The sequence below is a fragment of the Staurois parvus genome, unplaced genomic scaffold (assembly GCF_062004578.1).
Source record: "Staurois parvus isolate SC_StPar_1 unplaced genomic scaffold, SC_StPar_1.0 ptg000249l, whole genome shotgun sequence".
NCBI classification, from domain to species: domain Eukaryota; kingdom Metazoa; phylum Chordata; class Amphibia; order Anura; family Ranidae; genus Staurois; species Staurois parvus.
Window position 1 is genome coordinate 5,291,521 of NW_028318045.1, and position 19,177 is coordinate 5,310,697.

The window sequence follows — 19,177 nt, forward strand, 5'->3', positions numbered from 1 at the left end:
AGCTTGTGGGCCCAGATGCAAAAGCTGACCTGGGGTTCCCCACTACCTTGCACCGTGCGCCAAGATGCTCCCACTTCGCGCCAAGATATGATAGCTGTATGGTGGCTGTCTCTCTCTCTTCTCTCTCTCCTGCTGCCATCTGCACGTGCACACAATCTGGGGGCAGGGAGGCCACACTCTGAACTGTCGGGTGAAAGCAGTAGGTTTGTATGTAAAAGAGGAAACTCAGCAGACCCTCTGACTTCCAGATCCACATACAAGCCCACCACTTTCACCCAGCAGCTCACACTGTGGCCTGCCTGCCCCCACCTTGTGTGCATGTGCAGGGCTGAGAAGCGATGGGAGGAGGTACTGTACTGGGCTGGGTGGGGTGCTGATCAGAGAGTGTGCCTTTTGTTTTTGAACACCTTTTTTTTATACTTTATTAAACAGCACCCAGTTACTTCTCTCATGGCCAGACTGAAGTGATATGGAGGTGCAGGATATTAGGGAAGAGTAACATTAAAGCTTAAGTTTATGGTGTTTGGCGGTATTACACTATCTTATTCCTCATATATGGGCATCTGGATGGAGTATGGTGTGAGGAGACACATGGAGTACTATTGTTGATGGACCCAGGTGGTGCCGTGGGAGTATGGTAATCCTTGTGGATTTCTCCAGGAGGGCCATTTTCATTGCTGTATATCTGGATGATATTAAGGAGAGATAACTTTTGATTATTGATAAGCGTATTCACTCCTTACTCAAAATAGAAGTGTACACTGTGTTTGCTTGATTTTGGGCACTTAAGAGTGATTCACATACACGTTTTGATTCACTTGTATCTTTCACTTATTTCCACTGAGAAGGATCACTTGTGTGATACTCACTAGAGTGATTTCACATATTGATCATAAGATTATCTAAAGGATAATGCACTATGTATTTTTTCAGGTAACACTGGAAGCCGTTGGGAGGCTCTATTTATTTGGACAAGTTTTCACCTTTTATACACAGGAGGGACATTTGTGTGAATTTGTGTGTTTTTTTTATATTTGAATTCCATTTTGGACTTTGTTTGGGACTTTAATTTTCACCTGTGTTTTGGTTGGGTGGGGTTTATTTATTACTTTTTGGCATATTCATCATTATTATAAGAGTAACACCCCACTTCCTGGTAATAACACATGCCCTCCTGCCCCCTATTGGTATTGACAGATGACTCCTCCTTCAAGAGCCCCCCCACTTCAGCTAAGCATAGATGACCTCCTGTCCTTCCACCAGGTAATGACTGATGACCCCTTCCCCCACCAGGTAATGACAGGTGAACCTTCCACCTCCCACCAGGTAATGACAAATGACCTTCCCCCCACCTGGTAATGACAGATGATCTTCCCCCCCCCCACCAGGTAATGACAGATACCCCCTCCCCCACCAGGTAAGGACAGATGACCCCCCCCACCGCCACCACCACCAGGTAATAACAGATGACCCCCACCAGGTAATGACAGATACCACCTCCCCCACAAGGTATTGATAGATGACCCCCACCTTCAGGAGCCCTCCTCCTAGTAACAACACATGGCCCCCCAGGGAATAACTGATTCCCCGGCCCCACCATCCTGGTAATGTCACATTACCCCCCCCCCATGCTGACAATGACAGATTCCCCATCCAGCTCCCCCTCTGCTCCTCCTGCTCAAATTGTCACAGTAAAATCTACAGCCTCTGGAGCCCGCAGTTCCTCGGGGGCTCCTCATGAGGTTTTACGGGATTTTGTGAGAATTTTTGTGTGAGTGTCAGCAGTTATGGGGAGGGGTGGGGCAGTGTGTGTCTGTTCTCTGCATGGATCCAACTGGTATCTTTTTACCTTCCCAATGACATCAGTACCAGCTCCTGGAAGGTGCTCTCCTCCTCCTTTCTCGCTCAGCCTGGTGACAGCTCGGTGTCAATCCCCGCCCAGTTGTCAGCACTGACACTTTCCCATCCAGCTGCCTAACCCCGTCCTTCCTTCACTACTCTCCAGCTCAGGACTTGAAAATGGAGCCAAAAGCTCAGAGCTCCCACTTTGCTTTGTCTGTCATAGTGACAGGGAGACAGCATGGCCCCCCTGGAGCATGAGCGCTACGCCCATGCTAGGGCATCTACATGGAAAAATAAGGCAGAAAGCAGTGTTTTTAGGTGTTTTCCAATAGGTTTCGGTCCTGGAAGGCATGATCTTGTTGAGCATTCATAAAAACTTGACAAAAAATATATATCGGACTTTACTGGTACAAATGAGATCACACTAGTTTGGTGTAATCTGTACCAATAAAGTTTTTATATAAATATATATATATATATATTTTTTTTTTTTTCAAGTTTTAATTTATGCAATTTTGGATGAGATACTGAGATACTAATGTGGTCCTCTTTGTCATTAAATGCCCTAGTCCAATTAGCTGCAGTTTGACAAACAAAGATTTCAGCAATAGCTGATTGCGGGGTAGACATGCAATGGTAAAGAGAATTTTCCATCTGCAGGATCTTAGAATGAAGGGATATCTTCTATGGGCACAGTAAGATGTTTGTTTAGGTCTGCTACAGCAGGGTCTGCTACTGAAACAGTGTTTTTTTTTTCCACTGAACACAGCTTGCCCATGATTCTTGGAGGGTGAAAACCTTTTCAGGAGAATCCAATCATCATAAATTGTCCACTCTATTTGTTCATGAATGGGAAATGTCTTTTTAGACATTGCAGATATCCTAGTACCCATAGGGGTCTGGTGAGACTGAGGACAATCATGTGCAAGAATACCAAGGCTTTTGGTGCGAAGTGAGCATGTCTTTAATTGGCATGCATATTCCTTGAAGCCATAACATCAGACCTATGTGGGGGTAAAAAATCTTCTGCAGCCTCTTCTAACATCATCCTGGACTCTGGACAATGATGGTTTAATTAAAGTAGTTCTAAACCCTTACATATACCCAGTGAAGTGACTAGCCTCAGGTGATACACTGACAGGAAACAAATCCTCCTATGTAAGTTGTACCTGTTTATCTGAGTCCACCACCACCTAAAGGACACTAGCAAAAATCTGAGGCCTCATAGAGTGGGGTACGGTTACTGGGGTGCACCCAAAGGGGTGTGTCCAAAAGCTTTGCCAGTGTCCATGCTCATTCAGGTAGCAGCCTTTTGCCCAGGTTTATGAATATCCAGCCTGTGTCCTATACTGTACAATTAAGATTTATTTTAAATAGCAATACTTGCCAGCAATGAAATGTGCCTGGCAGCGTTGATCTTCTATGGCAGAGGACTAAGTATTTCTAATGTAATGGCAGCCACCAGCACACAGGTCACAATTCATTGCTGGTAGGTAGACATGTGCAATTCGTTTAGGTCTGAATCTAAATTCAGACTAATTTTTGGTTATTTGGAGATTTGGATATAACCGAATCTCCTAATGACAACAGTACAGATTTCATTAAAATTTGTTTAGTTTTGTTTCATTTATTCGTTTTCTAACTAATTCTAAATTTTCGTAACGATTTGAATTCGGATCGGTTGAAAACTGACCGACCATTCTGTGTGAAGAATAGATGGTTGTTAGGGAACAGACCAACAAGCTGGCAGCCACATCCTTAACAACCGATGATTCAGAAGCTGTCAGCCGGTTTCCCTGCGGACAGCTAAATGTAAACAAAGCTATGTAGGTAACCCCATCCCTATGTTTGCCTGTCAGACAGCTGTGTCCCTGAACAAGAACAGTTGTGTTTAGCAGGCTTTTTTTTCGTTCAGGTCGGTGTTCCATAATGACTTTCACCCAATTACAGGTAGACATGGGGGCAGGGTCACCCAGTGACATCATCGGGCAACCCCCGCCCCTATGTTTACCTGTCAGATGGCTGTGTACCTGAACAGGAACAGTCTTGGTCGGCAGGCAGAGGGTTTTTCATTTTTCATTTGGGTTGGTGGTTTTGTTTTTTTAATAAAGGTGTAGTCAAAAACTGTTGTGTTTTTATTAACTTTGACTTTTTTTGGTGAATGTGTAGGGGTACTATGTGCTATGTATCCCTCCCCTTTCATGGCTTGCCAGGCTGCATGCTCGGATAAGGGTCTGATATGGATTTTGGGGGACCCCAAGCCAATTTTTGTGTGGGGTTCCCCTTAAAGTGGTAGTAAACTCTGTATTTTTATTCTAACCTTCAGGTAAGCTTATAATAAGGCTTACCTGTAGGTTAAATGAAGACCTCCTAAACGTGCGCCATATAGTGATATTCTAGGGAGCAGCAGCCAGTGACACCACCGGCAGTTCTCTTGTTTACATTCAGCTGTCAGCAGGAAACCCGCTGACTGCTAATGGGTCATCGGTTGTTAAGGATGCGGTGGCCTGCTTGCTGGCCCATTTCTTACCAACCAGCTATTCTTCATACAGAATTTGGATCAGTTGATCAATTTTCGACCAATCTAAATTTGAATCCTTCCGAAAAATTTGGAATTCATTAGGAAATGAATTAACAAAACGAATTCCGAAACTAATCAACAAAATGAAATTCGTAACAGAACAAATCTATCCAAAATAAAACCAAACAAATTTTTCTGTCCTGCACATGTCTACTGGTAAGTAGCATCCCTAGTGATTAAAAAATAATCCCCACTAAACTTCAGCATTTATCCAACATAGAATAAAGTTTATTTATAAATATATCAGTGATGAGTAATGCTGTAAAGATATAATACCTTGGCATCTTTCTTTATTAAACAAGCTCCGGCATCCACAAGAATTTGGCAAACTTGCCGATGTCTATGGAATGCAGCTTTGTGCAGCGCTGTCTCCCCTCTACAAGACAAAATATTAAATAGGTGAGCAGTCAAACAAGAGAAAGTTGAACTCCAGACAAACCAAGACACATAATGAAGCCATTTTACCTGCCAAATGATTTGTATTACTGTTCATGCATTCCATGGGTTTACAAACCTCTTCCACACAGCATAGCCAGGTTGGTGCCCATGTTTTCTTCATTGCAGTATGCAATACAGCAAGATCACCTCCCCACCCCCACTATGTAATTGGGCAGTAAAGCAGCAGCAGATGACTAATGAGATCACTCCTCATTAGTCGAGCAACAGGGCTTTAATGGCAAAAGAGGGTGATAAGAGTCAGAAAACCTTTTTTCGGTCATTTAAAGTTTGTTAGATGTACTGGCAGATTTAGATACACTAACAGACTGAAGCCATACTCCAGCAATTACACAAGCAGTTATAGCAACATGTTTTTTTTTCTTATGGGATTTACCAGCTCCTTCCTTTCCTCAATGAACACCATGAGTGATCGGTACCAATCGCTCCTGTGTTCATCCAAAACTGAAGCGTAGTAAACTGTGTTTATTATGCTTCCTTTTGTGAATGAAGAGGAACCCACTCTGTACAGAGCACTTCATTCTGTTTAGACCCCTGACATTTCACCAAAGACACCCAACAGGGCTGGTAAAAAAAGTACATAAATGAAAAAATAAAATTATAAAAAACAAAAAACTTATCAGCTTTTGTATATTTACAGCTGTGCTCAAATGTTTGCATATGCTGGCAGAAAACATGAAATTTTGGCATTGATATATTGAAAATATGACTGATCATGCCAAAAACTGTCTTTTATTTAAGGATAGTGATCATATGAAGCCATTTATTATCACATAGTTGTTTGGCTCCTTTTTAAATCATGATAACATAAATCACCCAAATGGCCATCATCAACTATTTCCATACCCTGGAATGTTTGGTCTTGTTGCAGACACACAAGGTGACACACCCAGGTTAAAATGGCAGTTAAAGGTTAGACCACGCCAAGTACATGTAGACCAAGAAAGACTGCAGCCACAACTGCTAGCAGAATTGTCTTTGTGTCATGCTGGTGTTGAACAAATTGTAACTGTGTTTTTTTGTGGCGTTAGCGCAGTAAAGGCTTCTTTCTAGCAGCTCGACCATACAGCTCATTTTTGTTCATGTATTGTTGTATGGTGCTCCTTCAAAACAACCAAAACAGCCTGTATTTCTCCTGAGGGTACCTGTGTGTTTTGATTTGTGCCCTGAACAATTCCTATGGCAGTTGTGGCTGCAATCTTTCTCTGTCTACGTGTACCTGGATTGGTATCAAGAGATCCCTCAATGTTCCACTTCTTAATAAGTGATTTAACAGTACTGACTGGCATATTCAAGGCTTTGGATATCATTTTATATCCTTTTCCATATTTTATAAAGTTTCATTACCTTGTTACGCAGGTCTTTTGACAGTTCTTTTCTGCTCCCCATTGCTCAGCATCTAACCTGCTCCGAACCATGTAAGTGCTAACAAACTCATTGAATATTTATACACAGACACTGCAATTTAAAAAGCCACAGACGTGGGAAATTACTCTTTAATTGCCATTTTAACCCATGTGTCTCGCCTTGTGTGTCTGCACCAAGGCCAAACATTCCAGGGGATGTAAACTTTAAATCAGGTGGTGATTTGGGTGATTTGTTATCATTAGAATTTAAAAAGGAGCCAGACAACTATATGATACAACTATATAATAAATGGCTTCATATGATCACTATCATTAAATAAAAGACAAAATTTCACGATTTCTGCCAGGGTATGCAAACTTTTGAGCACAACTATAAATATATGAAAGCTGATCATCTTAAGCACCCCTGTCAGTGGTAAATGGTTTGTCTCATCCATCTAACTGCAAGATATTTTTTCTGTTGATAAACAACATACTTAATTGGCTGGATCACCAGCTGAAAATAGAGGAAAGAAAGCTTAAAAAAGAAACTAATAAAGATATTACATCTAAGAATTGGTAAGCTGCAATATAATAAATGTTTGCTTTTGGGTGCAATACTGCTTTAAAGTGACACTGAAGTTTCAGGGTTTTTTTTTAATAACAAACATGTCATACTTGCCTGCTCTGGGCAGCGGTTTTTCACAGAGCGGCTCGGATCCTCTTTCTTTTCAGGTCCCCGTTGGTGCTCCTTCCCCTTGAACCATGCCCCTGAGGGCACTGCTGCATGTTCGTCCCCATAAGACACAGAGCTGCAGCTTGGCCCCGCCCCCCAGTTCTCTCCTCAGTGGCTCACTGGCTGTGACTGAAAGCCAATGAGAAGCAAGAGTCCCTAGACAGCAGAGGTTGTTAAAAACGTCGCTGGATCGGAGGGTAGGGATTGAGGGGGCTGCACACAGAAGGTTTTTTACCTTCAAGCATAGAATATATGAAGGTAAAAAAACCTTCAGCCTTTAGCCCTGGTTCACATGTATGCGGCCGTGCAGGCCGTGTTTTGCACGGGCACAAGCACTCAGTCATTCGAATGGACTCCAGTGCCCCGTGACACGCAGAGAAGTCCCTGCACTTCTCACGAAAACGCAGCCCGCACGGGAACCTCGGTTCCCAGTATGGTTGCGTTTTCCAGTGCTGGCAGCGTACTATTAGAACTAATGGCACCTCCCCGGGTCCGCATTTCTCTGTGCGGGTGGTGCAGTTGCATGGATTTTCGTGCGGATCCACGGCAGCACCACCCGCACAGATGTGAACCTAGCCTTAGAACCACTTTAATTACTTATCACATGAAAAAAAGTCTTGAAATTGCATGTAATTAAAGCCTGTGGAAGGTACTGGGGTTGTGGTGTGAAGTAAACGTGGCCTAGGCAGTACAGTCATATACAATACTCTCTATAGCGTGCAAATCAGGTCAATGAGAGCACTCACGTAACTCTGTCTGTCATCTCCAGCAGATCTTCTGGTCCTGCCAAAACAAAGAAAAAACCATATTGACAGTTAGCTTTACAACACTTTGGGTCGTAACCAAACGCTACTGTATAATTACAAAAATCACAGGCTGTCTGATTAATATTTTCAATTTCATTATAGGAAGTGAAGGAAAATCAGACTAAATGGAACCCAGACTGTTAGGTTTGCTTTCTACTAAGTTTATTCATCTAAAGATACCGCTGTACAGTTGCAAGAAAAAGTATGTTAACCCCTTGGGATTACGTGGAGTTTTGCATGAATTGGGTATAAAATGTGCTCTGAACGTCATCTATGTCACAACAATAGAAGAACACAGTCTGCTGAACATAATACTACAAAAACATTAGATGTTGCCATAGTTTAATTGCACATAACATGTAAACATTCACAGTGCAGGGAGGAAAAAGTATGTGAGGCCCTAGCCTAATGACTTCTCCCAGACCCAATTGGAGCCAGGAGTGAGCCAACCTTGACTCCAATCAGTGTGATGATATTGGATGTGTTGCTGACAGCTGTCCTGCCCTTAAAAAACACACACCTGTTTTGGGTTTACTGGTTTCAAGAAGCACTGTCTGATGTGAACCATGCCTCGCAGAAAAGAGCTCTCAGAAGACCTACGATCAAGAATTGTTGACTTGCATGAAGCTGGAAAGGGTTAAAAAAGTATCTCCAAAAGCCTTAATGTTCATGTGTCCACGGTAAGACAGACTGTCTACAAATGGAGAAAGTTTAGCACTGTTGCTACTCTCCCTAGGCGTGGTCGTCCTGTAAAAATGACTGCAAGAGCAGAGCGCAGAATGCTGCATGAGGTAAAGAAGAATCCCAGAGTGTCAGCTAAAGACCTACAGAAATCTCTGGCACATGCTAACATTTTTGTTGACACATCTACAATAAGGAAAACATTAAACAAGAATGGAGTACATGGGAGGACACCACGGAGGAAGCCATTGCTGTCCAAAAAGAATATTGCAGCACGTTTGAAGTTTGCAAAAGAGCACCTGGATGTTCCACAGCACTACTGGCAAAATATACTGTGGACAGATAAAACCAAGATTGAGTTGTTTGGGAAGAACACACAACACTATGTATGGAGAAAAAAAGGCACAGCACACCAACATCAAAACCTCATCCCCACTGTAAAACATGGCGGAGGGAGCATCATGGTTTGGGGCTGCTTTGCTGCCTCAGGGCCTGGATAGATTGTTGTCATTGATGGGAAAATGAATTCCAGAGTTTATCAAGACATTTTGCAGGAAAACGTACGACCATCTGTCCGCCAACTGAAGCTCCGCAGAGGATGGGTGATGCAACAGGACAATGACCCAAAGCATACAAGTAATTCAACAAAACAATGGCTGCAACAGCACAGAATACGCCTTCTGGAGTGGCCCAGTCAGAGTCCTGACCTCAACCCAATTGAAATGCTGTGGCATTACCTTAAGAGAGCGATTCACACCAGACATCCCAAGAATATTGCTACACTGAAACAGTTTTGTGAAGAGGAGTGGTCCAAAATGACTCCAGATCATTGTGCAGGTCTGATCTGCAACTACAGGAAACGTTTGGTTGAGGTTATTGCTGCCAAAGGAGGGTCAACCGGTTATTAAGTCGAAAGGATCACATACATTTTCCTCCCTGCACTGTGAATGTTTACATGTTATGTGCAATTAAACCATGGCAACATCTAATGTTTGTGTAGTATTATGTTCAGCAGACTGTGTTCTTCTATTGTTGTGACTTAGATGACGTTCAGAGCACATTTTATGCCCAATTCATGCAAAACTCCACGTAATCCCAAGGGGTTCACATACTTTTTCTTGCAACTGTATATCACCATATTACCAAACATTTAAGTGAGCCCGGAAATAATGGACGACACAAAAATATCATCCAGTATTCAGCATTTATTACCCACTTGAGGACCTCAATACGTATATTTATGTTGCGGGTTTCAACAGCTACAGGCATCATCCCGATAATGTTTTTTTTTTTGTGGCAATGCTGTATTTTTTTTAAAAGCAATCCTAGCAGCTAAGGTGCTTCTCTGGGCTCTTCCATCCTGGCAGAGAGCCCTGCACTGAAGCCGATGGTTTCTCCAGCTTGCCATAGAGGTAATCAGGGACCAAATCTTCCTTGATCACATCCATGGTATTAGAAACTGGGGAAGTCACTTCCGATTTCCCCAGCACTGAAACACGTCCTTTTTGACTTGTAAAAAGTATGTGATCATATTGATCTTGGTGTGATTAGATGCTTTTAAGGGCAAAGGAGAGACCCCAGATCTCTCCATAAAGAGGACCTGTCACTACTTGATGTTTACATTCCTTGTGACAGCAATAAAAGTGATAAAACATTTAAAGAGTGTAAATATAAGAACATTTCAAATAAAATAAATAATAAGATTTTAAAAAATGTAAGTGCTCCCGTCCCATCGCGCTTGCTTGCAAAGGCTAATGCACGTGTTGGTCCCGCACGCATGCGTTAATGGTGATCACACCACACATGTGAGGTATTGTCATGGATGTCAGAGCAAGGGAATAATTCTAGAACTAGACCTCCTGTGTAACTCTAAACTTGTTACCTGTAAAGACTTTTAAAGCGTCATCTATGGAGAATTTTAAATACCATAGTTTGGCGCCATTCTATTTACTCTGCGTAAAACTCGAGTGAGGCTGTAAGGCAACCGGAAGTGATGCGGGAGCGCCAACCGAGGGGTCCCGCGGTGGTGAGAGCACAACACTCACATCTTATGTAAATTCATTGGAATATGATAAACGTTTTAATATTTATACTTTGTGAGTGGCTTTTTAAACTTATTGAATAAAACGTAGAGCATTGGTTACTGAACCACTGGAAAATATTTTTTATTTTTTCATGGTAATGATACCTGATGGAGAGGCGTAAGGAGGTTTATGAAATTTACACAGCGATACTGCAGTTGGAGATCTATCAAGGGATACATGCCATCTATGAGAGTGGGAGGCATGTTGGTCTGGTGAGTGCACACCCAGAATGGAATTTTGTCTCACAAGCACATAGTGATTTTAGTTTGGGATACCAAGTAATAGGAAGATTGAAGCACTGAAAGTGACATTCATATTATTTGATGGACTTTATTGTTTCACAGTAGTGGATGGATTTATGTTATATTATGAATGATTGTTAATAATTTGTAGTTTTGATTCACTGTTCACAACTTCACTGCAGAGAAGTTATTATTACTGTGTATTATTTGTTCACAGTCAAGTTGCTTCTTATATTGTTACCTGTAAAGACTTTTAAAGTGTCATCTATGGAGATTTTTAAAAACCATAGTTTGGCGCCATTCCAAGTGGGTGCGCAATTTTAAAGTGTGTGTTACGCATCTATATACTCGGCGTAAAACCATCTTTAATGTTTTACCGAAGAAATCGGTATTATATTGTGTTTTTGTGTATTACAATTCAATAAATTGTATTTTCTCCAAAAAGTTGCATTTGAAAAACCACTACGCAAACATTGTGTGATGAAAAATGTGTGACAAAAAATTCTCTAGGACCTCTGCTCAAAATTATATAATGTTTGGTGGTTCTACATAATTTTCTACAAAAAAAAAAGATTTTTACAAAATGTTTTAGAAAAGGCCTGGTATTAAAGTGGTTACAAAGATCAAAGAATATCCACTTGACCTTCAGAAGGTTTTACCCCCTTCATGGCCAGGGCATTTTTTTTCTATTCAGCACTGTGCTATTTTAACTGGCAATTGTGTGGTCATGCAACTATGTACCTAAATGAAGTTTTTATAATTTTTTTTTCAAACAAATAGAGCGATTTTTGGTGGTATTTGATCACTACTGGGGTTTTTATTTTAAAAATGAAAAATACTGTTTTGAAAAAGAAATAATATTTTCTACTTTCTGTTATAAAATATATCCAATAAAAAATTAAAACAAATGTCTTCATAAATTTAGGCCAAAATTCTGTTACATGTATTCGTATGTAAAAAAAATGTATGTTAATTGGTTTCTGTGAAAAATTATAGCATTTACAAACAATGGTATGTATACTGGAATTTACGCAGCTATGTTGCTATACTGGTAATGGCGGGGATCAGCAACTTATAGTGGGACTGTGATAGTGTAGTGAGCAATCTAGCGCTAGCTGATGATCAGCACGTCTCAGTCATAAATCATTGGCTGGGACCTGGACAATGCCCCACTGTAGCCTGTGACAGTGGCGGGCAATCTGGTGCTAGCTGAAGCTGGCTGGGAGGTACATTAACTGACTGACACTGACATCAATAGAGCCACGAATACAGTGCTAATACTGTACACTATCACTGTGTTAATGGATTGTTGTGTGCTTAAGAATGAGTAATGTGTGTAATATGTGCTGCTTTTACTAATGGATGTGGCTGTTTTTCTCTTTGTTTTGCAGGAAGAAGAAACAGCCAGATAGCTGCTCTGTGTACAGAGCCCTGTGTGTTTGTAAACACAGGACGCCATGCCATGATTGGACACGACCAATCAGAAAGGTCTCAGCCATAAATCATTGGTTGAGACCTGCTGACAAAATCACAACCATAGCATTGGGTGTGTATACGTGCCCCAGACTTGGAAGCAGGCTTGCAATGTTTTTTTACCTCGCTAAGCCTGCAGCTGCCACCCTGTCTTAGTAAATCCACTGTGGCAAGGCGGCAAGTGGATATTTACTAGCAAATGGGCATTTCCATTATCTCATAATTTAGACCAATCAGAATAAAACACATACACAGAATCTTATCAAGATTTTCGTGATAAAATAATCAACTCAAAGTATCTGCAGAGCAAGCAATGTTTCTGAGACATAGCTAAGTGAACAAAGCTCCTAAGATGTCATTTCAGCTACATATTCATAAATTAAGAATAATCAACTATTATGAATTAATTTGGACAAACAACTATTATAGGATGTTTCTTCATTATAAGTAAAATGTATGTTCGTGACAAAATGGCCATCAAAGCTTTTAGTCCTCACACAGACAGCAATACAGGATTTGTAACCCTTTCCCTCCTTATCTAATCTAACAAAATAGCAACTTTTGGCTTGTGTAGAGCTAGGGGTGACCTGGTACATTATACGAGGCATGAAAAACAATAACTGCAGGCAGGTAGTCTACATGCCAGGAATGCACCTCAGGGCTTCATTTTCAAATCTCAGTGCAGTATACTTTAAAGATTTTGAAGCAGAAGTTTTTCTTGGAGAATCTGGAGGAAATGCTGCTAGAAAGTCTTAGTGAGGGGGATAATGAAGGGCCTCTAGACTTACTATGATTTGTGCGACATAAATAAATAATAGATGGTTGGAATTCTAGAAGAAGGGGCCATGGTGTTCTTTTATGATGTAAATTGGAAGCAAAAATGCACAACAAAAGGAACCCCTCAGTTCCTAGAGACGTGCCCTCCGTAATTGCTGACATTGATCTACCCCGGGGAATGCCACCAAGTTTTAAGGCATTGAAGATTGCACAGAGGCGATGGAGAAAACCCAGCGTGGCCGGTAGTGACTTTGCAGGAGGGGGGCTTCAGCTCTGTTCTTTGTGAATGACTCTTCCTACCAAGAGAGCAGGCCTTCTTGTTTTCTAACTCTGCACTGCAATGGAGTTATCAAAGCACACTTTTATCCACTGGAGTCTAAAAGATATATTTTAAATATGTATGTCATAACTGGGAAGATATTCTTGAAATAAAGTATTCTGCGGAGAAAAGGGGGCTGGTAATTTCGAGTCTGGTTTCCTTTGGTGGTCAGAGAGTGCTCTGTCTTAATACATGTCATAATAAACCACAACAACATCTTTGCACTGAGCCTTTCATCTAGTGCATTAGGGTTTCTGCCAGGTTTGATCAGAATAATAGGAGACAAACATCTGTTTGGAGATCCCTTCAGCTGCACCTTGTAGGAATCTTCTGAGATTGTGTATGTCAATGCATGTTTAAGGAAAAGGTACCATGAAATGCTGAACACTACTTTTGTGTGTTGTGGTTTATGTTGATGAAATATTGTTTGCTGATACATTAAGCAGGATCCTTGGGAAAGACTTACATTTTTTCCATCTAAAGAGGACCTGTTTGTTAAGTGCCATATCTGAGGATTCCATCCAGTTCTATGAGTGCCACTGTCCCAAGTGTTGCCATTTCAACAGCATAGTGCACATGGATTTGCCTGCCCCATTGGTGTGTAAGGGGTGAGGAAATGTCTTAGATCAAATAGGTATATAAGCTCCATTAAAATTGTATCAAGTTGTCAAAGTATTGAGCCTCAAAGATGGACCCTGTGTGCAGGTGATGACACAGGATGTTTTACAGAAAGAACAATAGTGTGCTATCTTCTTTGGACCCTCTTTGAATTTTACTGCTTTTACAACTTTTTGGAAAAATATAACAGTAATAGGTGACGATGCAGAGCCTAAAGCCCAAATCATTTCAACTTGTGTTTCTGTGAACATTAAACATGTGCCATTAGAGGGCAACGATGATCTTAGCCAGGCAACGTAACATGATGTCATCGCTATACAGTGATGAACACAAGTCATTCATTTCCTTTCAGATTTCCTCTATGTGAATAGAAAAGCATTCTAATAATTTGGCTCTGGACCAAGTGCAGAGCCGTTACCCACATCGCAGGCCCCGTCGCCCGGGCATCAGCACTCATCCGTCCCAAATCTCCATCCACAGCAAACACAAAAAAGTGAAGAAGCTTTAGAGGAGATGCCATTACCAGATTGTCACTCAGTGCCCAGCGGGTGCCCAGAGAAGCGAGAAGGGATGAGGGGGAAGAGGAGAGGGAGAAAAGGAGACAAATAAAACAGCCAGGAATGAATGGAAGAATGAGGGGGAGGAAGCAGCAGGGTGGCGCGGGATACAAAGACATCGCGCAGAGAGACGGCAGGGAAAATCTAGACCAGAAAAAGAGAGACTGTTGTGAAGACTGTGAAAAGATGGCAGTGTTGGGACAGTGATGTGAGGTCATGTCCAGGCTTCGGGTTTAACCAAATCACTGCCATGAACGGAGAATTCACAAATCATTACAAAATATTTCCAGCAGTTCTGCAACCTTTTATTGTTAATTTTTTTTAGGGACTATAAATAGTCAATTAGATGCGCACTATCTATCTATCTATCTATCTAAATCCAAAACTGGTTTATAGGCACTCACGGGTCTTGCAGAGGAGGAAGATCAAAAACAGCAGTGGTTTTTTTTGTCAACGTTTGGATGAAGCTCTGAACTCCCCTCATATATGTACACACACATATATACAATATATACAGTATGTATATAGAAAAAACAGCTAGGAATTCTGCACATGTATGAAGTGGACCTATCATTGCTTTATGAGAAGTCCCCAAATCACTGATTATGAGTTAAAACAACTCTGTGTAATAGTAAGTTCAGGACTCAAGGTTTTCTAAAAAGGGTTGGTTGTGACCTTTTATTTTTTAATCACTGTCTCTGACAGTCCTTTAATCAATGGTTCACACAGAATCTTTCTAATAGACATTCCAAGCCAACATTTTTCAGAATACCTTCATTCCTAATTTTGCTATCACAGTTTTATGAACTCTGATGAAGGGAAGCCGCTAAGCCTTCAAAACCTGTTGGGATATTATTTCTTAGATTAAAACCCTTTGTAGTCTACAGTATATCTTATGGTGCAGTACTTTTATTAACCCATTGACCCTTCTATTCTTATTGTTTTATATCTGTAAGGAAATGAGATCAAAGGACTTTGTGTGCTAACACCTATTTAGGCCTGCATAACAAATTTGGCAGTAAGTAAAGATTTTAATATAGTGGTAAAGAAGATATGGCAATGTGAGCTCTATATTCTACGTATATATATATATGTACTTTGTTGGTCAAGCTGTGTTATTAGAATTGTGATTATGTTCTCTGACAGGAGTGCCTGGATCAAAAATTTGGCTGCACAGAATCACAAATCCTTTGGCAGGTAAAAGAGTTTTGCATGAATTTACTTTAAGGGTTAAGGGCACCCTTTGCAAAAAAAATATAAATAAATAATTAATAATAATAAATGCACAGTTGCATTAAAGAGTTGTAGTTTATTCATTCACAGATCTCACAACCATGCAAAATTTAAAGAGTGACAGGAGACGCTAAAAAGAAGAGTCATACAATGTTGTATGAGGAGGGCCGGTTGTGATGGGGGGGGGGGGGTCAGTTGGAACTATTATACACCCTAAATATGGGTGTAATGTAACATTTAATAAAAAACGGACTTAGCCATTCACTTTGTATCTAGCCGCTTGCCTGAACTTAAGCTTTAATGGTAAAGAAGGCTTCTTTTACACGTACAGCTGATTCGTTGTTGAATTAAATATGATTAAGTTACACCACTGTTGTCAGGCCAGGAAATTATGGACAGACACTCAGAAGTGACCAGACTGTCACGGACTGCAAGTCTGGCTGCTGATAAGGTCACATTAGCACCATGAGTGGCTTATTCTTCAACTGCTTAGATACTCTCAGTGAAAATTCTCTGCACTAGTAGTCTGTTGTATAAAATGTCCTCTTCTTTGATCTATGGGTACCAGATACCGTTTCAAAATTCTTTCAGATGCCACATACACCATATGGGCACTTCAACATCACACCTATATGAGCGCGTTGAACATCCTATTCCAAAAACATTGACATTAATATGGACCCCCCTCCACTTGCAGAAGATTTTGACACGTGTTTGGAAATCTGCTCATTTAGTAAAATAAAAAAGATTTTGTGAGGCCAAGTACTGATGTTGGATGAGAATAATTGCCTTGCAAACAATTTCCAATTCATCTCAAAGATGTTCAGTAGGCTTGAGGTCTGGGCTCTATGCAAACCAACTGAGTTCCTCCACATTAAACCATTTCTTTTATAGAGTTGGCTTTATACATTGGCACACTCATTCTTAAACAGAAAAGGGTCTTTCCCAAACTGTTACCACAGCATTGGAAGAGCATAATTGTCTAAAGTGTCTTTGTATGCTGTATCATTAAAAATACAATTCATTGCAAACCCAAGACAGCAAAAATTGTGAAGGGGTCCAAATATTTTTGGCACTGTAGTGTAGTTAGAGATCTTTGTCATGATGGCTTAATAGTGTATTTCAGAGCTCCATGGATACTATGTGGGTTTCACTCAAAACAAATTTCAGTTCTTTCAGCAGCTGGGGTCTGCGTATTTTTATATACTGCAGTTTGGAAACATATCAGTCAAATTGAAAATTGAAACCACATGATTGAAAAATAAAAATCAGCAGACTAGCTTGCAATCACTGACTGTAAGGCCAAAATGCCACTGCATAGCTGTGGGTACATCCAACAACAATACAGAGGGGGTGGATACAGGGACAGGAGTCAGATGGCAGACTGAATATAGTTTCTTTGAAATATCCTGACTAGTGAATGGCATTCAAAACAGACTGACAAACTCTCTTTGTAGGAAAGAGACTTAATTTGGTTCCTAGTTACCATTTTGTACAGTTGTGCTCAAACGTTTGCATACTCTGGCAGGAATCATGAAATGTTGGCATTGATATTGAAAATATGAGTGCTCGTGCCAAAAAACTGACTTTTATTTAAAGATAATGATCATATGAAGCTCTAGAGTATTGAATATAAATTTGCGCAATGGTCTAAAAAACTGGATAGAAAACACATAAGCAGTCACTACAATATTGTAGGTTACAATACAAGAAACATACATATATATAAAGAAGTACGACGTTAAAAACAGAAATTCAGAAATATAATGAAACATAAAGTCCAATCCAAAAGGCTTGAAACATGTAAGAAAAAAAGTTCCTCTGCCACGGATCCACAGCTGTCATACAGATATCCCAGAAGCCACCAAGAAGATAAAAAGGAAGAAATCCTTCACAACACCGATCACACTGCCTTGTACCAGATGATAATGACCCCCAATTACGGAAAGGTCAAATTGCGCGGTGGGATCCCCAAGGACAAGCCGTATGCTTGTAAGCGCCTGCTCCTTTAGATCCGGATCTTCAAAGTAAAGTGACTCTGGGATGCACCTATAATGAATGTTATCCTCATAGAGGACAATCCAATTCAGAGATAAAAAGGGGCCCTCATAGTGTAGCAATTAAGGTAAATTTTATTGCCTCAATCCCAGTAAAACACATACATCATGAATAGTAAAAAACAGCATGTCACCATATCACTGTTGGTTTGCTTCTAATCGGCAAGATGGCCACTACGTTCTGGTGTGCAGTGACGTCATACGCTCCAACTCCTCCCTATGCGTTTCGTCATCAATGACGTTGTCAAGGGAGCAGAAAAGAACTGTCAAAAGACATGCGTTACAAGGTAATGGAACTTTATAAAAGATGAAAAGAATATGAAAAAAATCCTAAGCCTTGAATATGCCAGTCAGTACTGTTAAATCACTTTTTAAGAAGTGGAAAATTCGGGGATCTCTTGATACCAAGCCAAGATCAGGTAGACCAAGGAAAATTGCAGCCACAACTGCCAAAAGAATTGTTCAGGATACAAAGAAAAACCCACAGGTAACCTCAGGAGACCTATAGGCTGCTCTGTAAAATGACTTTGTGGTTGTTTTTAACCCCTTGGCGTCGAGAGTATGCAAATTAGCAATTCCACTGGACTGGGCTTTTTTCTGTGGGGCCGCTAATTTGCATACCTGTCTTTGTGCGGGGAGTGCACCGCAGGACGTGCTCCCAACACAAAGACTGGGGTGTCTGTGAGAGCCCCGGATCCCATTCCAACAATCGGGAGCTCCCGATTCCAGGTCACATGACTGCTGTGAAAGCCTCTGATTGGATATCACAGTGATCAGTCACTGTGAAACCCGCCCCCTTGTTTTCTCTCTTTGAATGGAGGAGAGAGATACATTATATCTCTGTCTGTCCTTTTAGAGAGAAAAAAATGTGTTTTGTAACAAAAAATAAAGTAAAAATTAATAAATAAAAAATGTAAATACATAAAAATACCTAGATCAAGGTTTGATCTAGGTCAGTGCCAGGGTTAGTGTTTGGGTCAAGGTCAGGGTAGACGGTCAGGATAAAAGGTCAGGGTCAGTATTTTTTTTTTTGTCAGGATTTTTTTTTTTAATTTTTTAATAAATATCACTGTCAGTTAGTGGCAGGAAAAAAAAAATCAAAATGTGAACTGTTGTTTCTGGGCCGTACTACGGGTACAAACAACAACTAACATACACATATGTGGTATCGCTGCGACTGACAGGAGCAGCAGAAATTAGTTTGGGTTGTTCTTTGGTGGTTGGTTATGATAGTAGCAAGAAACTAGCAACTAAATAAAAAAAAAAATGTGGTTTTTTTTACTATTTTGGGTCAGTTTTCCTTTGATAATAAATAAAAATAATCAGAAGCTATCCATTACCATTTACTGCCAAATTAAAGCCCAATTTG

The 19,177-nt window shown here is 40.6% G+C and overlaps 1 protein-coding gene across 12 annotated transcripts in view; it reads right to left on the bottom strand.

The window, feature by feature from the left end:
- Window positions 1–19,177, bottom strand: part of DGKI (diacylglycerol kinase iota) — a 461,291-nt gene that overhangs the window by 5,356 nt on the left and 436,758 nt on the right. For all 12 annotated transcript variants that reach the window (XM_089680693.1, XM_089680692.1, XM_089680689.1 and 9 more), the window contains 2 exons: window positions 7,708–7,744; window positions 4,700–4,799 (listed from right to left, as the gene is read on the bottom strand). In XM_089680693.1, coding sequence (XP_089536819.1) covers window positions 4,700–4,799; window positions 7,708–7,744 — 137 coding nt within the window. The remainder of the gene's footprint in view (window positions 1–4,699; window positions 4,800–7,707; window positions 7,745–19,177) is intronic.